At 38.2% G+C, this 20461-nt stretch overlaps 1 protein-coding gene, 1 long non-coding RNA gene and 1 other non-coding gene across 4 annotated transcripts in view; 1 reads left to right on the top strand and 2 right to left on the bottom strand.

The window, feature by feature from the left end:
- Window positions 1-20461, top strand: part of IPO11 (importin 11) — a 182372-nt gene that overhangs the window by 143829 nt on the left and 18082 nt on the right. For both annotated transcript variants that reach the window (XM_045847914.1, XM_045847913.1), the window contains one exon: window positions 13530-13625. In XM_045847914.1, the coding sequence (XP_045703870.1) occupies window positions 13530-13625 (96 nt within the window). The remainder of the gene's footprint in view (window positions 1-13529; window positions 13626-20461) is intronic.
- Window positions 1440-1546, bottom strand: LOC123825069. Its single transcript, XR_006786836.1, has one exon. It is a non-coding gene; the product is annotated as a U6 spliceosomal RNA (small nuclear RNA).
- Window positions 5337-13603, bottom strand: LOC123824643. The gene is made up of 3 exons (XR_006786732.1): window positions 13482-13603; window positions 6627-6743; window positions 5337-5469 (listed from the first exon to the last, which is right to left on the bottom strand). It is a non-coding gene; the product is annotated as an uncharacterized LOC123824643 (long non-coding RNA).

The raw sequence follows: 20461 nt of genomic DNA, 5'->3' as shown, positions 1-20461 counted from the left end.
TCTAACAATTTTTTTGTTTTTATATATAATTTCTAATTGATTTAGACTCAACTAGAAAATTCTAATCTTATTAACATCAGTTTCTGTATAGAACTATAGTTGTACACAGTGGTACTCATTAAGTGTTCATTCCAGTTTCTGTCAGTAGTCATTTCTTTTATTAATGTTAGCCAGCTCACATTTCACTGTTGTTTGATATTTGCAGTTTTTAAAAACTTAAGGTAAAATTGATTTGAAGTGATCTGTCCATAGAAGTTTTTCGCTATTATTTCTGTATTTTAATTTTTCAAACTTTTAAGCAGCACTGCCTTGAATAAAATAGTCAACACCAAATTATATAAAGAAGTTTACTCTTCAGGTTTTTGTATTTCTTTACCATTTCCTAGAGGTTCTTGATTAGAGCACCGAAAAACAGGTGGGCTCTAAGTTAATATGATTGTGTTTTAGAGGAATCGTTTTTAAATACATTTCCATTTTTTCCACTGAATTTTATAAGAAGTTGTTTAAGGTTCCAGGGTATACCCCCAAAATATCATTTGTCCCCATTCCTCCCCCCATCGCCATCCTTAACAAATGAGTATAGAACTCAACTACCATTTATTTATAATATTATAGCTTAGAAATGCACTCAGAATTCCAACATGGAATTTCAGGCACATGCCTCTCATTTCTGGGATAACTGGGGACATTCGGTGTCAGGTTGGCAGTGAGGGCTTCAGTGATGTGGGACAGAAACTCCAACAGGAATGAGCAGGAAACAGGAAGTTCCAGGTGATGGAGTGGAACTGCAGGGTAAGGGCCATCGGAGGTGTCTTGTAATCTTCTCAAAGGGAGGAATTGGCAGTGTTTTGATAGCTGGAGGCAAAGTACTGGTGCGGGGGGAGGAAAGCGGGGGGACATGGTCAAAGAGGGAGGGAATTGTGCAAAGCTCAGAAGTAAATAAGGAAGGAGGATCTCTGGATACCTCTTTGTTTTCCATCAACTTCTCATTCTTAGTGAGTCCTTGATTCCTCATACATAAAGTTCCAGGTTACTTTGTTCATTTACTTTGCTTCATGGCCACCTGTGTCTTGAGTCAGCAACAGTTGGACAGGTTTTTATTCCCTTCTATCCTATTGCCTTAAATACTTTGTTTGTAGAGATCCTTCAACTAGTAGTAGAATTTGTTCAGATATTAGCTACACTAATATTAATACATGATATTTACCATTTGACCACATACAATAGTTTTTAAAAACTTTTATTATTTTTGTAAGATTTTGTTTATTTTTAGGGAAGGTATAAGGGAAGGAGAAAGAGAGGAATAGAAACATCAGTGTGTAGTTGCCTCTCCCATGCCCCTTACTGGGGACCTGGCCTGCAACCCAGGCATATGCCCTAACAGGGGATCGAACTGGTGAACCTTGCGTTTGCAAGCTGGTGCTCAAGCCACTTAGCCAAAAAATATGGAACACTTGACGAATTTGCGTGTCATCCTTGCACAGGGGCCATGCCAGTCTTCTCTGTATTGTTTCAATTTTAGTATACGTGCTGCCGAAGTGAGCACAGAAAACTTTTATTGATGTATAAACCAGGTACAGTAGATACACCTGTGTAGCCACCGCTCAGGTCAAGAAATAGAACATTCAAATAAAACATATATGTGGACATTTCTTGAATTTAGGAGGTATATAAGCACCCAAGTGCTTAAGCTTTAAGGTGGAGGGGGAACCACATGTAATTAGGGCCTTATTTAATTGATTATCTTACTTGCATCACAACACCAACAGTAAAATTTGTTATATTTATTTTTGAGGGGTGTAAAAAGGGTAGAAGAAAACCTAGAGAACCTTCTACAGGACCCACAAGCATTAAAGTAGGGCTTTCCTACAAAGTTGTTCCTACATGCGCTTCCTCATGTTCTGTTGGGCTTATTGTTCTTCCTTGTTCTAAGGATCCCACTCCTTTACTGGTCTCCTGTTACTGAGCCAAACACTGGAAAACCTGCTGCATTGGACTGAGGGGGAGGAGAACGGAGTATGGGAAACTGAATAAAAGGCTGCTCCATTTAGTGCTTCGATTTTATTTCTACCCTCCCTCTCTAAGTAGGAACTCAATTTTTTTTCTCCTGATAAAACCCATTTTGTTTCTCATTAAAACTTAACATGTATTTTTTTCTCTTATTGCTTGGACTTACTGAAGATCCCTTAGGCAAGTAGGGAGAGAGATGCATCTGCTTTGGTGATGGGCCCATTTTTTCAGTCTTATACTGGCTCAAGCATAGTAGTTGTTCGTTTAAGTGCCTTCTACCCCTAGTCATCACTCTACTGGAAGTTAGTAGGCTCTCGTGGCTATACTCTTCTAATGTGGGAAGCCGTGTGGGTTAAAAGAGAAATTATCCTGGGCAAAGCAGCAGGGACGAGAGGAAGGCACAGTATTCCTGCTGCTGGCTCAGGTGTGCGTTGTTTCCTTGCTCCCGACTCCAGCGGCATCAGTGTGATACAGTGGAGGGCGCTCTGTTTTGGTGGAAGTAAGTAGTTCTCTGATCCCGAATAGTGTGGAGACCTTGTGCATATGTTACCTTCCTTCTGCCGCCATGTCTTCTCATATCGCTTGAGTTTCCAGTACCTGCGAATAAACTCTTGCCTGTTCTTAGATCATTGACTTTGGAAAATGTTAATACTTCTCGCTTAATACCTTTTATATAACATCCATTTCCTAGTCTCAATTCTAGCCTTAATACTTAAGTTTACATTTTTTAAATATTTTGTTTGAGATTCCATGGAGCAAAATTTTTTATGTTCTAGTATAATTTCATATTTTCACTTTTAAAACTCCTTATATTTATTCATCTGTGAAAGCCTCCTTAAGCACTGTTTTCTGGTCTTCTAGAATGGGCACCTGTGAGATAATACAAAATTGTCTGCCCTTCTGATCCTCCCAGACCTTGTCCTATGTATATCTTTATCTGGCTCTTCATTAATATCCTTTAATACGCTGGTAAGTGTGTTTCTTTGAGTTCTGTGAGCCGCTCTAGCAAAATAATTGAACTCAAGGAGGGTGTCATTGGAACCTCTGATTTGCCAGTTGGTCAGAAGCACAGGTGATACACCTGGGCTTGGGACAGGCATCTGAAGTGGACCGTAGTGGGGGGCCGTCTTGTGGGACTGAGCCCTTAACCGTGGGATCTGACACTGTCTCCAGGTAATGTTAGAAATGAGCTAAATTGTAGGGTATCCCCCTGGTGTCACAGAATCGCTTGCTGCAGAGAGCCCCTCCCCACACACGCACATTCGGTGACCAGAAGTAAAGCATGTGTGGGTAGTAAGGAGACTCACAGGAGAGAAACACAGTAGGGGAGAAACAGAACAGGGTTTTTTCCTACTCGGGAAGGAGAACCTGAGTTGTTTTGTTGTTTTTTTTTTCCATTCTAGGATCATACTCCTTACTCTAAATACAACTAACCAAGGAAATTGAGGCAATAGACTTAACTAGAAGGCGAAATTCTGCAATTAAAGCTGCAAGGCTAGAAATTGTCAAAAAGAAAGTTGGTATAGCTGGAGAGTAGTATGAAAAGTTAAATATAAGAGAGAGGTAGGCAGCAGCCAGGTCAAACAGGGCTGAGTAAACTATGCTTAGAAATTTGAAGTTTTAAGTGTAAGGGGAAGTTATCGAAGGTAAATTCTTGCTTTAAAAAGCAAGGGAGCCCTGGCTGGCATAGCTCAGTGGATTGAGCGCGGACTGCGAACCAAAGCATCGCAGGTTCGATTCCCAGTCAGGGCACATGCCTGGGTTGCAAGCCATAGCCCCCAGCAACTGCACATTGATGTTTTTTTTTTCTCTCTCTCTCTTTCTCCCTCCCTTCCCTCTCTAAATATAAATAAAATATTTTTAAAAAAATCAAGGGAGACCTGGTAAGACCTTGCAAAAGAGCACTCTGGTCTGCTCTGCAGAAAACGAATTGGAGGAAGCTGGGAGTGGAAGTGTCTCTATTTGGGGAGTTATGCAAGTGGTACAAACTGGAGTCAGATTTGACTTGTGCACAGTGTCCGTTACGGAGATAGAGACAAGCAGAAATTCAGAGATAAATGTGACAGTGTGACGATGAATTGGGGGTTGGAAGAGTACCTGAGAACAAAGGTCAAAACTGAATGCCAGGTTTCTGGCTTTAGTCACTAGCTAGATAGAATTACTCTTTCTTCAGATAAGGACAACTGGAAGAGAACCTGGTTTTGATTTTGTTTTGGTTGGTTTCTCTGTTTTTGTGGGGGATACACTCACAAGTTTGGTGTTAGATTATCTTAAGTTTGGGTTGCCTGTGAGACTGCCAAGAGAGGATGAGAAGGATGCAGATGTACTTGGGGTTTCCAGACTCCAAGGGGTCATCGTATGTGCAAGCAGTGTTGAGGTGGAATTTGGCGTTGAACCTGCACAGGCGGGTTTAACTGTAATATTTTCCCCATAAGAAAAATATATGTAAGGTTTTTTGGTCAGCTTGAATTCATTATACGTCAGATTTCTACTGTATTAAGTTGTTAGTGTAATTGCATGGACATACTCTAAAATAAAGTAAAATATTACTCTAGGGAGATTTTTCTCATTTTTTTCATGATAGTTTTATTCAAATGCTTCATATAAATTTTTGACGTCAGCATGTCTATTGTTAACAGTCCCCTTTTCATCCTATAACACGGTTTTCCCAGCACGTTATTTTCATTTTGGTCTGAGCTTTGTGGCATTGGCATGCAGCTCTTCCCAGGAACTTAGCTCCAGGCCACAAGAACCATTTCATGTAAGTGGAATGGCATTAGCACAGTCAGCTTAAAAAAAAATTGTCCTGAAGGTATATATTCATGATTACTTTGTAATTATTTATTGCACAGCTTTGTTTTCGGCAATGTCCAACATATACAGTGGTGAGGTTATACCTCAGCCCCATAATTACCAAATCTTTAGTAAATTCTTTTGCATTCCTTTTTACAAAACAAGAATCAGCCTGTCAAGTGACTTCTGTAATCATCCAAAACAAGCATTGATTGGTTCTGTTTCAGCCAAATGTCTTTTCCAAATAGTTCTGTACCAGTCACTGATCATCTCCTTTTTTAATGGTGTCGTAGTATGTCTTCATGGGGCAATGTTTAAAGCACATCAGTCGCAGCTTCTTGTAGAGATCATTGCAGTTATTTTTTATTGTCTTAATGGCGTTTTTCCCCTTGTGTATGTACACTGAAAGTTATTTAGTAGAATGGTTTTATAATATAAAAACCTTTGTAAAGATCATTGTTGGGTGTAAAAACTGCAAGTTTTATTTTAAAATACTTAGTGAATTTCCACTATGAATTTTTTTATTCCATTTCCTTGCTCATATTTTTCAGGGCATCTAGATTTATTAATAAAATTTTCCATGACCATGCAGAGAATGCCTGTGTAGAAAGGATATGTTTCCATTTAAGTGACAAAAGTATTTGCAGTCTTGGTCCTGGAAAATGTCTAGAGGGGGAAAAAACAAACTAATTTTAGTGTAAATGTCACCACTCTGCAGCCTCTGATGTCATAGAAATCTTGTAGTAAGACTGATAAATCAAGGCTGTTTCTTTTGCCATTTCCTTTGAATAAACTCTTGCTCTTTGCTGCATCCTGGTAAACCACATAAGCAGAAGAGTATAGCCAAGAGAGTATTTTATTTGGTTGTGGCTTTTAGTGCTTAAAAACTTTTTATTTTCTTAAATTATCATAATTTGACTGACCACCTGTATTTAAGATATAACAATGTGAAAATAACTTCAAATATTAATTGTGGTATACAAATAGTATAACTGTTGTCTGGTTAGATCTGAAAAATTTTAAAGTGATTTATTTTTCTCTTGGGCCTGCAACTATGAAAAACTGTGAATCAGCAATTTATATTATGAAGCTGTTCAAAAAAGGTAACTGAAAAGTTTGTTTGTTTCTGCATTCCTGCTCTCCTTCTCTGTCCAAGGGGATGAAGGTGTGATGCAGATAGGTGAATCCATCACAGCGAAGAGATTTCAGGCACATGACCTATGACGATGGATCAGTTATATAAAAAAATGGAAATGTAAAATGCTCACTAGAAAAATGCTAATAAATATTGGGAAGGAAGAAAGAAGCTAAACTTCCCATTTAATCTAATGTTTACTATTTAGGTTAACTAAATGAATATTAGAATATTTCATTTATTTGTGCCCTTGGGGATTAATTTTTTTTTCTTTCTAAAGGCATTTTGTTTTCTGAACATTTGTGGTTGGGTTTGCAATGATACAAAAGGTCAAATAGTTTTAAGTCTGCATGGTTTTTTAAGTTGGGTGAATGAACACAAGGAAGATGGATTGATTTTTAAGTACATATTTTTTAAAGCAAGGAAAAAAACACTTTTCATAAAGTTTCTGCAATTCATATACTTTACAGATACTTTTACATACCCAGAAAAGGCCTTAAAATATCATACTTTTAGGAACTAAGTCAAGATTAAGAACTATAATTTTACTCATGCACATTTGACTAAAAAGTTTACTGAAAACTACGTGGAATTGTTTTCAGTGATCAGTTGGTCTTTGCTAACTGAGTACAGTTTTCCATGTTTTCACCTATTTATTTAACCTTTGTATATGTGTAATACCACTTACCACATATTCGAAAACACATAATTGAAAAATAAAGCTAGCAGATCTTTGAAAAGGCCTGTCTTCTTTCTTTAGTCCATGTGTAACTTGCGCCAGTGTGCATAAACATATCAGCCAAGTCTGTAAAATAAAAAAAGGAAAAGAGTTGGTGGCAAGAAAAAGGACGGAGAGGTTCTGCTCATTAACACTGTTTCATCTTTGGATTTACTTCCTTCTGCTCTTTTACTTTCATTCTCCTCTTTCATCCTTGGGGTTAAACTCTCCTTGCATCTTCTGAAGTGACTGTTTCAGAAATAGGTTCCCACACAGCTGCCTTCTGTTCCGTGTTCTGCCTCATGTCTAGTGTAGCGTAATAAGTCGTAATACAGTATCTGCAACTTAGCTCTCCATGCTTGTAATTTAAAATGAAGTAAAAATGAAGTAAAAAAGCTTTGGGGGTCCTTAACTCCCATAATTATTTATTGAGTGTTCACATTATACATAATAAACACGTAAATATAACCTGTGGGCTTTGCCTGCAAGTTACTTACAGTCTTAGGGATAGCAGGCATGAAAACTTAAAGGACTTTAGGAAAAGGTGGTATAGACGATGCCACATGAGTTGGATGCCAAATGACTATTGCAGAGGTTTTATGCTACTAGAAATTCAAAGGGCAGAGTGCTCAATTACAGTAGGTTCAAGAGTGGGCAGGGAAGGCTTCACTTGAGGGTGTGTGAGTAAAATGGAGGAAGAACCTTGGAGGAGCAGATAGGGATTAAGCAGATACAGGCGTCAGGAACTGTTGTATCAGGAGGTGCTGACTTAACTGCTTGAAAGTAGTGAAAGGAAGAGTATTGCAATGTACCTTGGGAGAGGTGGATTCAATAGAAATTGCTGAGGCTCTTGATAGCCCTTGAAAGTTCTCCAAGTAAGGAGAAAGAATGGAATGTAAAAGACTGGAATAGAAAGCATCCATTTGCATACTTGGAGCCCTCAGTTAAAAACAAACAGATCAGGTGGATCCTGTTTAGCACTGTGAAATGAAAGTAAGTTTATATCAAAATTGGGGCTTGTTTAGGAGGAGCATCTCCTAACACAATCAGTGAAATATGAGTTAACTTGAAAATTCTAAGATCTTGAATGGAGGTAGAATGATCAGGTCCCTTGGGGCCAGCGATGCGAACTAGAGAGTTAGGATTTTCCAGTTAGCACCATCCAGGTGAAAGTGCCAGGTGGTGAGTCAGAAATACCTGTAAAACTGCAAATGGCAGTTAACTATTCAGAATACCATAACTTGATTTAAAACAAAAAAAGAAAATCTCATTTGTTGTTTAATTTCTTGTCGCTCCTGCAGACTTTTAGTTCATGATGAGCTCCTGGATTTGCAACACAATTTTTCTCAGTTTTTTTCCTGTAAATCATTGAACAGGTAACATTAAAAAGTGCAACACACTTTCCTGTGTGCACACAAAATTATGTGCACTAGACTTTAAGCTTCCTTTAGTTTCTGAGTTTCCTGAGGGTGGCTATCTACAGTATCCCCAGGGCCTGCAATGCTGGCAGACACATTGTATGATCTCATAAAATGTTAACTGAAATGAATGAACGTAACTCTGGTGACCTATTCATCAGGAAGGGTTGGCCTGGCTAATATGACCTCTTATTCTAATAACTTCTTTCTTTATAAATTAATTGGTGTCCTGGTATAACCACACCTCATACTTATTATTACTGCATGAGCCAGTCTTTTTGAAGTCTGCTCAAGGGACCACCACTAAGAAGTAAAGCTTTGGCAGTAATGTTCAGTGACCACGTCCTTTTGTTTTGTTTAGCTCTAGAGTGTTGTTTTGTTTTGTTTTGTTTTTAACTGTACTATAGAAGCTTGTGAGGAGTTCAGCTAATCTTTTCAGGACTCTAGATTGCTATGTCCTGGTTAGTCACTTCTTAGCTTGGTACTGGTGGGATGGGTTAAGAACTGAATGACATGCTTTCTCTGTCTACCTTCACTTCTCCACATTACACCTGACCCCAGGTGTCAAGGAATATACATGAGAGAACAGTTAGATGGTGACACACTGAGAATTAATCAAATAAAGTGTTTCTCATAACTCCAATAACGCATACAAAATATTTGGGGTGTTTTTTGTTAAAAAAAAGGAAAACCCAGAAAGTAATACCTACTTCCTGCTTTTTGTATTTGAAGAGAGAGCTTATATGAGATTATCTAAGTACATGCCTCTTATCATTTCCTCTTTTTTTGTCCAAACCTATTTTCTTTTATTCCTCTGAGAGTTTATAGCTCTCTTTTGACTGTTTTATTTTAAATGTCTAATCACAGTTTAAAGCATTTTGTTCAGAATATTTTAAAATACAAGATTGATTCTTAATTTGTAAAAAACAAGTTTTGGAGTATTGTGAATAAGTTAAGTGAAAGCTTAATATTCAGCACTTCATAATGAATACTGTTTGAAAGAAATAGATTTTAAAGCCTTTATTTTAAAATGTTACATTTACACATTTAGATGGTACATTTTTAAGATACTTACAAATAGAGAAAAAGAATATATAACTTCTTGCTACTACTTTCTTTAAATATGCGTTCCATATACCAGGAAAGTACAAACCTTTTGTGGCTTTTTGTTATCCCTAATATTTGGGCATTACTTTTTCCAAACTGCATAATGTGGTAATTGAGGTGCATCCTTTTGAGTGCTTTTTGAACTTGAATTCTCTGAAGATAATCATTATATAACTTCTTCTTTTACCCATCCCAGAATGTAGCTATTTTCTTTCCACTCATTTTCTTTAGTCCTTCTTCTTTTCTGTATAGAATCAATTCTTCCCATCAAAGCCAGCTTTCATACCTTTCCATTTTGGGCTGTAGTCATCCTCCCTTATTTTGAACTTGAAGTCTGTGCTTCATCCCCACTGACACTTAATAGGTACTCCGGGGTGGGCACGGTTTTTCCAGTCTACTGGACTTCACCCTCCCCACCCCCTAACTCCATCTAGATAGATCTCTGCCTCGTGTGCCCTTTTCTGTGCAGCACGCCACATTCCAGTGGCGAGAGTTACTGACCTACCGACTGACTGAGGTTGCCTCCCCTCTCTTCCTTTACCCTCACAAGACACTCATGTGTCTAAGCGGGTCACTTGGTAGAGCTAGAAGTTCAGCTGGAGGCAGAGGCAGGAAGCGAGAGGGTGAAGTTCAGGGGTCGCATTAACTCACTGAGCTCTCCGAGCCTGAATAAGCAGGGGCTGGGACAACATGAGCAGGCTGAGCAGAGGTTGGAACAGTGTCCTCCAGCCTGTGTCCAATCTGCTTTTGTGAATATCATTATTCGTTCTTTAGCTTAATTTTTAACACCTTTTTTTTGTCAATCTTTCATTCTATATTTTGGCTTTCAGTATATCTCAAGTTTCTGAGCTCTTAGAGTTTTCTTAGGACTTTTCAAGGTTTATTCTAGTTCCAGCAGTGTCATCTAAACAGTCTCATCGTTTTTGAGAAAGGGCTGAAGTTACTGCTTTTGGCAAGACTTGTGTAAAGTTTATTTTATCTCTGCTGCAGTCTGATTTATCTAAACCTGTTCTCAGCCTCGAAGGCTATGTTTTGTGAATGTTCATATTAGAATTGAGGCCTAAGGCGCTAGAACTATATCATTTATTAATTCAGCATATTGCTAATTACTTTTTTGTAATTACATGTAGCAAAAATATAACTTACTACCTTCTCAGGAACACGTGTGCCTGTCCTGGTAGCACCAACATTGATCAGTATGACAATTTGGAGTAAAACCTATAATCAAATGAGCTGGCTGTCCAATTTCACCATTCTTCTCTCTCTAATACACTCCCTTGCAGTTAACGCTCACCCGTGCAGCAGAACACGGTCACTCTCAGGTCGCCAGGTATCTGTTAGGAAAATTCATAATCTGTCTTTTGAGCACATACACAGTAGTGAGAAATTACACTGATTTCTTGTGAACTTTTTTGATGCTTTGATGTGATGTGAGTAGAAAAGGCAGCTGTCTGAGTGGATTCTTCCTAAACAGTGTTACAGAAAGCACTGTGAAGAGCTTTGGAAGCTGTAGTTGGGAGGGCTTTTGTCTGTTTTAACTTAACTGCGGTCAGTGGTTGACAGCTGGCCAGAATGCCTCTGTGTTAAACAGGGTTCTAAGGCCCTGCCTGCTTAGCATGCTCTGATGGATTAGGGGTGAGAAGGGAAATGGCTTTTCCTCCATGTGTTTGCAGTCCCTGACTCCAGCCTTTGTTTTTACAGACAAGGAGACCAACACCTAGAAAAATGAATTAACTTCAGTAGGATTGCAGAGTAGCTGAATTTTCAATTAAAAACTTTGTTTTTTAAATTTTTTATTCCAGGGTGTTTTTCAATAAGGCCTAATAATGTAGACTGTATATGTTTCTTCAGAGATTTTTTCATTCTTATATAAAAGAAATACAGTAACATCAGGAGTATACCCTCCTGCATTAGAGTGTTATATACAGACTAAAATGTATTCGAAGGATATCACCTGGTTATTCTTTGCTTGTGTGGTGATTTAGTTTTCTAAAATCTGATCACATTTGAATGTATAGACAAAGAGTTTTGACTTTACAGAGATAGGAATGTGTGGCCCAAAGTGATGACGTTGGGAACTACTTTACTCAACATTTTAAAAATTAGTTACGAGTGTTAATGCAGTATAAGAAACACCGTATATCCCTGATAGGGATAAAGTTCTGTGGAGACAAAAGTTATGATTTATTCAGTTAGTTTTAAAATCAAGTAATATAATTTAGTGTGCCAGTGGATGGGGTATGTACTCCCACTTTTTAAAAGTCAGGTTTTTTAAGGTATATGAGGCCTGCCCAGAAAGTATCCAGTCAGGTAATATGAAAACTAGAAATTTGCTGAAGAAGATACAAGATAACATTCCACATAGGACAATGACACCTCAGTCCCTTTCAAAGTAGGCACCTTGAGACCTCACACAGTTCACCCAATCGCCATTAGCTGTCCCATCGTATTTTCCTGAATCTCATTGAAGAGCTGAAATCTCTTTCCTTTCGAAGGTGATTTTAGTTTGGGGAAAAGCCAGAAGTTGCAGGGCACCAAATCTGGGCTATAGGGGGCTGAGTCACCTGGGTGGTTTGATGTTTCATCAAAAAACTGCATGAGATGTGATATATGAGCAGACATGTTGCCAATCATCAGTTGCCCATAGCTGCAGCCTTCTGAATCATCTGGATAGTTTCTGTGGAGGAATGTTCAAGCAAAATTTGATGCATATTTGTTGCTCTACTCAGTCATTTTGAATGTGACGGACACACAGTACACATACTCATTCAACAGTGTCTACTGCCCCCACTGACTAGTACAGTGAAGTCATCATTGTTCACACATGTGCATTCCAGCCCACTCTCCTTGGCTGCCAGGTTGCATGGGTGTCTACAAACTGTTCTCATTATATTAACAATGGTCGAGTTTTTTTTTGGACAGGCCTCATAGTTTACATATAGTAAAGCCTCTTTAAAGCATGCTGGGCTTGGGTTTTTGTGTGTGTGTGTGTGTGTTGTTGTTTTCTTTTTCATTTTTAAGCGAGAGAGAGAGAGAAAGGGAGAGAAAGAAAAAGAACATCAATTTGTTGTTCCACTTGTTATGCATTCATTGGTTGATTCTTGTATGTGTCTTGACTGGGAATCAAACCCACAACCTTCGCATATTGGGATGACATTCCAACCAACTGAGCTACCTAACCAGGACCAGCATACAGTTTTAACAAATGTACACAGCATGTAACCACTAACACATTCAAGATATAGAATATCCCATCACCCCAAAAAGTTTATTTTTTTGCCTGGCAGCCACTGATCAAATAAATAATTTTGCCTTTCTAGAAAGTCATGTAAATAGAGTCTTACAATATGTAGCCTTTTGGGTGTATTTTATTTCTTAGGGTAATGTTTTTCTTACATGTATCTGTTTTGCTCCTTTTTATTTATCTGGCTGCTATTCCATTAAATAAGTGTCCCATAGTTTTTCGGGGTTTTTTTAATCTATTCACTAGTTGATAAACATTGGGATCGTTTGCAGTTTGGGATTTTTATGAATAACACCACCATAAATATTCATATACAGATCCAAAGATACTTGTTTTGGTCTTGGGTAAATATTTAGGAATTGCATTGCTTGCTTGTATGGAGTGTGTTTAACTTCCTAAAATTTGCCAGTGTGTTTTCCAAAATGGATGTGCCATTTTTTATTCTTACCAGCAATGTATGGAAGGTCCTGTTGTTTCTCATCCCTGTCAGCACTTGGTATTGTCAATCTTCTTAATTTTATTTTTAATTAAAATCTCAGTGTGGTTTTAATTTGCATTTCTCATATAACTAATGATATATGTAGAGTATCATTTTAGGTGCTGATATGACATCTCTATATATTCTTTGGTGAGGTGTCTATTTAAACATTTGCCCATTTTTAAATAGAGTTATTTGTCTTACTGAGTTTTCAGTTTTTTATGTATTCTAGATGCATGTCCTTTGTCAGATACATGTTTTACAAATATTTTTTTCCCAGTCTATGGCTTGTCTTTCATTGTTCTGGATGTCTTTTTAAAAGAGTAGAGATTTTTAATCTTTAACATTTGCATATCTTTACCTTTTTAGTCAGGAAATCAACACCAGACTATTACAATCAGTTAAATAATATTAAAGTATCTCTTTCCTATGTAATCTATGCTTCTACTAGTTAAACACACTGATAATCTAGTGAAAGAGAAAATTTTAATATTATATGCAAGAAATAGTTTGAAAGTTTCTTTTGTATTTTAGAAATACACTTCTCTTCAGGAGTATAATTAGAAAAAAGAAAATACCTGTGGAAATACTCCAGTTTAACCTGTTGTCCTCTTCTTGTATTCTAGTGTTATTCAAGATAAATTCTGTGGGATTATAAACATCTCGGTGGAGGGCCTGCATGATGTCATGACGGAAGATCCTGAAACAGGAACTTACAAGGAGTAGGTGGATCATTTAATTAATTGCGCTGAGACGGAACCAGGCAGGGGGGTAATTAATTATATCCTACATGAGTTTTGTTCCCTATCACCATATAAAAATAATATAGCAACTATTTGTTATTTTTCTTGTAATATCTACTGTTTATTCTTGAGATCAGATTTATTTTGTTATAGTAAAACTCTGAATTGGGCTTCTTTGGTCTAATTATCATTTTATGATTTGATTTTTTTTTAAATCCAAGTGCATTTTAGCATATGAATTTTTTTTAAGATGTTTTGAGTATTTTTTTTATAAAGCAGAGCTAAGTTTGAATCTCTTCTACTCCACTGACTTTATTTTTTATTTTTATTGTATTTTTTCCCATTATCACTTATCCCCCTTATATCCTCTCCCCACCTCCGTCACCACACTCTGGTCCTTTTCCCTTTTGCTCGACCCCTCCACCCCTAATCTCCGGTGCGCCCCCTTCCCCCCGCCAGCTGTCATCCGGCTCTCTGTAGTCTGTCTCTGTGTTGCTTGTTAGTTCAGTTTGTTCATTAGATTCCAGAGTATGTTCTGTTTTTCAGATAAAAAGCTTCCCTGCCTTCTAGGCAAGTCATGGGGAAAAGGGGATGAGTCAGCATCCTGTTTTCGTATTTGCCTGTTTTCAGCATCACTGGCACCTTTAAGATATTAGAGGGTCATGTGGTACTTGACTGGTTCTAAAGAGAACAGTTAAAAATCATGTTATCACGAATGCTGAAAATCTCATATGTACGTAACTATTAATCTGAAATTTTTTTAAAAAATAAATCATTGTATCCTTTTGTAGTTAGTAGGATTACCTCAACTTATTTCTTATTATTACTGTTGATAAAGGGCATGTTTCATACAATGATAAGCAGGGCTTTATGATTTTCAGACCACTTTGAGTTTTCCTCAGTAATGTATTGAGCCTGTTTTCCCATCTATAGAAAATGGGAAAGATCGCTGTTTGAATCATATTTTGTTGAAAAATATAGAAAGCAGGTATATGTTGTTGAATCTTATTAAATATGTATAAATGAAGTATCTGACATGTAACTTAACTTTGGAGAACATAGGAGTTCAGATGAAGTAGGAACCTCAAACTTCTGTGATTACAAACCAATTTTTATTTTCTTTTTACAAGTACCCAGAAATGGAATTGCTGGACTATATCGTAGTTCTATTTTTAATTTTTTTGCATTTTTAATATATTTTATTGATTATGCTCTTACAGTTGTCCCATTTTGCCCCCTTCACTCTCCTCCACCCTGCACACCCTCTCCCACCCACATTCCCCCCTTTAGTTCATGCCCATGGGTCATACTTGTAAGTTCTTTAGCTTCTGTGTTTCCCGTACTATTCTTACCCTCCCCCTGTCTATTTTCAACCTACAATCTATGCTACTTATTCTCTGTACCTTTTCCCCCTGTTGCTAACTCTCCCCTGTTGCTAACCCTCCATGTGATCTCCATTTCTGTGGTTCTGTTCCTGTTCTAGTTGTTTGCTTAGTTTGTTTTTGTTTTAGGTATGGTTGTTAATAATTGTGAATTTGTTGTCATTTTACTGTACATGTTTTTTATCTTCTTTTTTTTTAAATAAGTCCCTTTAACATTTCATATAATAAGGGCTTGGTGATGATGCATTCCTTTAACTTGACCTTATCTGAGAAGCACTTTATCTGCCCTTCCATTCTAAATGAAAGCTTTGCTGGATAGAGTAATCTGGGATATAGGTCCTTGCCTTTCATGACTTGGAATATTTCTTTCCAGCCCCTTCTTGCCTGCAAGGTCTCTTGAGAAATCAGCTGACAGTCTGATGGGAACTCCTTTGTAGCTTACTGTCTCCTTCTCTTGCTGCTTCTAGGATTCTCTCCTTATCTTTCATCTTGGGTAATGTAATTATGGTGTGCCTTGGTGTATTTCTCCTTGGGTCCAACTTCTTTGGGACTCTCTGAGCTTCCTGGACTTCCTGGAAGTCTATTTCCTTTGCCAGATTGGGGAAGTTCTCCTTTATTATTTGTTCAAATAAGTTTTCCACTTGTTGCTCTTCCTCTTCCCCTTCTGGTACCCCTATAATTAAGATGTTGGAATGTTTAAAGATGTCCTGGAGGTTCCTAAGCCTCTCCTCATTTTTTTGAATTATTGTTTCTTCATTCTTTTCTGATTGGATGTTTCTTTCTTCCTTCTGGTCTACTCCCTTGATTTGAGTCCCAGTTTCCTTCCCATCAGTGTTGGTTCCCTGTGCATTTTCCTTCATTTCACTTATCATAGCCTTCATTTTTTCATCTAATTAGTGACCAAATTCAACCAATTCTGTGAGCATCATGATCACCAGTGCTTTGAACTGTGCATCTGATAGGTTGGCTATCTCTTGGTCATTTAGTTGTATTTGCTGTGGAGCTTTGATCTGTTCTTCTGTTTGGGCCTTTTTGTCTTGTTGCACCTATTACATTGAGGGACGGAGCCTTAGGTGTTCCCCAGGGCGGGGCAACCCACGCCACTGGGTTGTGACGCTGTGGGGGCAGGGTCGGAGAGGGAACAATGGCGTTTTCTCTGCTCTCTGTTGAATTTCAGTCACTTCCCCCACTACCCACAAGCAAACTGGGTCTTTCTGGTGCTGATTCCCGTGTGGGTGGGCTTGCGTACATTCTAGGGCCCTGTGGGTCTCTCCAACAAACTCTCTTGTGAGGCTGGGAGTTTCTCCCACTGCCACCTCAACCCCCACAGGTGTTTTCAATCAATGTTTTGATGCTTTATTTCCCTGTGCTGGGTCCCTGGGTTGCACGGTCTGTTTTGCTCCCCAGTTTTGCCTGGATTATCTGCTCTCCAATGTGGGACCTCCTGGTCCATCAACCGCCTGAGTGCCAGGCCCATCCACAATCCACCGCCTTGCTGGGTCCTCCAGCTGCTGCCTTGTACACCAGGGGTCCGCCAGCCACCACTGTGCCTCGACCAGCCTCTGCCTTGCCGTCGGACTCCGCCCCTCTACCGGTCTGGGTGAACGTTTCTTCTTTAACTCCTTGGTTGTCGGACTTCCATACAGTTCAATTTTCTGTCAGTCTGGTTGTTTTTTGTTTTTAAATTGTTGTTATCCTTATTTTGGTTGTGTGAAGAGGCACTGTATGTTTACCTACAACTCCATCTTGGCTGGAAGTCTATTTTTAATTTTTTGAGGAGCCTCCATATTGTTTTTCATAATGGTTGCACCAAATTAACCTCATCAGCTGTATACATGGGTTTCCTTTTCTCTACATCCTTACCAACACTTGTTATTTCTTGTGTTTTTGATCATTGCCGTTCTAATAGGCATGAGTTGATACCTCACTGTAGTTTTGATTTGCATTTCCCGGGTGATTAGTGACGTTAAACATCTTTTCATGTACCTGTTGACTGTCTGTATGTCTTCAAATGTCTATTTAGATCTGCCCATTTTTAAATTGGATTTTTTTTGCCATTGAGTTGTATGAATTTCTTACTTATTTTGGCTATTAACGCCGTCTCAGATATATGATTTGCAAATATTTTCTCTAACTCAGTAGGTTATCCTTTCATTTTGTTGATGATTTTCTTTGCTGTGCAGAGGCTTTTTAGTTTGATGTTTCTGTTTATTTTTGCTTTTGTTACCTTTGCTTTTGGAATCAGATTAAAAAAAATCATCACTAAGACCAATGTCAAGGAACTTACCACCTACATTTTCTTCTAGAAGTCTTATGTCTTACATTCAAGTGTTTAATCAGTTCTGACCTAATTTTTGTGTATGGGGTAATATGGTGGTCCAGTTTCATTTTTTTGCATGGGTTTCTTTGTATGTTTGTATTTTAGTTAGTAGAGATTTTATTTCATTTAGCCAGAAAAGTATATTAATGAGTTTGAAATTTGTCTTATGCTTGTCATTAGTGGTTTTCCTTTTTTTCCTTAAATATTTTGTTTTTAAGTAAATTGGAAATGAGATTTACAGCCCCTTGCCAATGTTTGGGAAGTAAAGAGGAAGAGAGGGTTTAGTCAGCATTTTAGGATGCCTCTTAAGAGGCACTAAAATTTATTAGAAAAAGACTCAAGTTGTGGTTTTTGTAGCTAGAAGGTATAAAGCATACTGGCTGTAAAGAAAGTCGTAAATTTAGGTTCCAACAGCAGTTTTTTCCTCCTTCACTTGATACATTGGCCCACCAGATGGTTCTTCAGAGTAAAACAGAGAACGCAAGAAGAAACCATGGTTCCCTAATTCTGACACTATCACCTGTATGTTACCCAAATTTGCATAGGTCCCAGTGATCTCCTCTGAGGTCCCTCTTTCCCTAGTTTTCTTTTTCTGATTCATTCTGCTGCATTTCTTAGAAGCCTAATTTCTTACAGAATAAACTCGGTGCATTCTTCTATGCTAACCCTCAATTTACATTACTGGCCTTCTCTCTTACCTCGTTAGATTCCTCCTCATTCCCCATATGTGCCATTCAGTTTTATACACGTTGCTTGACTCATAATATTTTTCTCTCCTGGGCATGTCATGCCCTCAATCTTGCCCTGTTTGGGAAATACCTACCTCTAGAATCCTTCCCAGACTCTCAGGAAGAATTCATTGCATCCTCCTCTGTTCCTTCGTGCCACTTTGTTTTATACTGTTGCCATGCAAAGGGCTGGCCTCTTGTAGTACAGGCTCTCCCCATGAGGTAAGTGTTCTAGGAACCCATCTCCATCAGTGTGCCAGTTCGTGTTGTTGTGAGAGGCTGTATTTGGCCTCAGTGGATTTTTTTTGAAGACTCAATGTGGTTGCCCATTGCATGATGGGTGATTTACAAGGCCACCTGCCCACATTGCACTGCGTGTTCAGCAGTTTTTGACCAAAACCAGCATGACCCCCGTTCCCCACCCTCCCTATTCAACCAGTCTTGCCCCAAGAGATTTTTGTTTGTTTGTTTCCCCTGATGAAAAAGTCCTCAAGGGGAAATGTTTTGCTATTGTGGAAGAGGTGAAACAAAAAATGGCAAAATCACTAAAAGGCATTAAAATTGATTAATTCAAAAACTGTTTTGAGCAGTGGAAAAAAGTCTCAAAATAGTTGTATTACATCAAATGGAAAGTACTTTGAAGGTGACGGAAGTTTAAACATATAAGAATAAATACACAATTTTTTATAAATACTGGTGTTGGGGGGTGCCCCCTCATACAACACGTAGTTAGTTGCTTTCATATGTGATCTAGTGGACATAGAAGACATGAGGCTTTGCATAAGAATGTTCCTTTTGACCAAAACTATTAACACAGGGTTGAAGGAATTTAAACTCTGATTGGGAAACCTGTGGCTTATGCATATAAAACTTAGCTCTGAGGTTGCTAACTAACTACCAGGGTGAAAGAGAAGCATTAGGAATGAATGTGTACGTTTTCAAGTAGAAGGAAATAGATGTATCAGGAGAGGGAGACTGTTTCTGGGCATGAGCACAGAAATGAATTTTTGATAAGGTATTATTTATTTATATACAAGGACTGACAGCTGCAAGTAAGAGAAACCGTGAGTCAACTGGCTTTAACAGGAAAGAATTAGTATCTCTGACAACAGAACGACTGGGTAGGTGGCTCTAGGATTAGCTATTTGAGTTCTCACAGTATCTTCAAATATCTGGTTCTTTCTGCTCCATCTCCTGAGCACATTAACTTCATTTGTGGACTGATTTTCTCTTGTCCCAGTGTAGTTGTTGGTATTACAATTCATGACGATGACAGTGCCAGGCAAAGTAATCCTTTTTCCTATGTCAGTGTTGTCTTTGTTGTTTTTTAACATCAAAGAAAACCTTTTCTAGAAGTTATTTCATCAGACTTCATGTCTAATTGGCTAGGGTTTGTTAAACATGCTCCTGTTGAAGGCATCATTGACCAGGGGACTTGTGTTCATCTGATTGCTTCTTGAACTGCTGGCAGTGGGGCTGGGATCAGCTGAAACATCCGGTGCCACGGAAGAGGAGGATAACCGGACAGATTCAGGCAACCAAAGTGTCTCCCACAGATTCCAATGAACACTGTTGTCAGTTCTGTTTTTATTATAACATTCAGAAGTGAATTTTATAGATGAAATTAAAGGTGTTATTACAAATACATTTTAAACATAATAATTTTCAAAGCGTCAAGTCACATGCCACCAGTGTTGGTTGTTTGGCACGTTAGAGTTTCTTGCTGGAAAAGGTGCTGACAGGCGGGCTGGAGAGCCTGGTTCTGTTCAGTGAGTGGGTGGAGGGGGTGGGGGTGGCTGCCCATGTGCACATGTCCGTTCTCCCCATCTTAAACTGTTGTTAACATTTTATTACTAGTATTACATTCATAGCCCATGCATTTTAGCTGATTTGAAATGATTGTACTTTCACTATGCCTTATATGTAAACATTACGTCCCTGTCTTTAATTTTTGTCAACAAAATAAGATTTGACTTTTAATTGGGGATTTTGCTGAAGGAGAGAATTTTAACTTCGGTCTTATCAATTCAAAATTTTTTTTTTTCATTTTCCACCTTTCAGAGTTCCAAATGAATGCAATTTGCAGGGCTGCAAAGCAAAACATTCTGCCCTGTGTGTAGTTTGTAGTTAGTGAGAAAAAAGTGTGTGTGTTGTATATTTACATCCAGAATATACTTCATTATTAACATGGTACATCTTTTAATTCAGGGAAGGGAGAACAGAGTTTTTACTATACAAGTAAGTTAACAGATTTTGGAATGCAGTGAAAGAATTTGATTCATTACCAAGCATAGTTCTTTGGAGATCCAGATTCATTGCAGTTAGAGTTCAAGTCTACAGCAGGCATAAAATCACTAGTGCGACAGAACCCTATCATATTATTTA

This window comes from Phyllostomus hastatus, unplaced genomic scaffold, assembly GCF_019186645.2.
Source record: "Phyllostomus hastatus isolate PE091 unplaced genomic scaffold, TTU_PhHast_1.1 phas_contig_58, whole genome shotgun sequence".
NCBI lineage: Eukaryota > Metazoa > Chordata > Mammalia > Chiroptera > Phyllostomidae > Phyllostomus > Phyllostomus hastatus.
The sequence above is the reverse complement of the archived record's forward strand: the minus strand, read 5'-3'. Positions and strand labels throughout refer to the sequence as shown.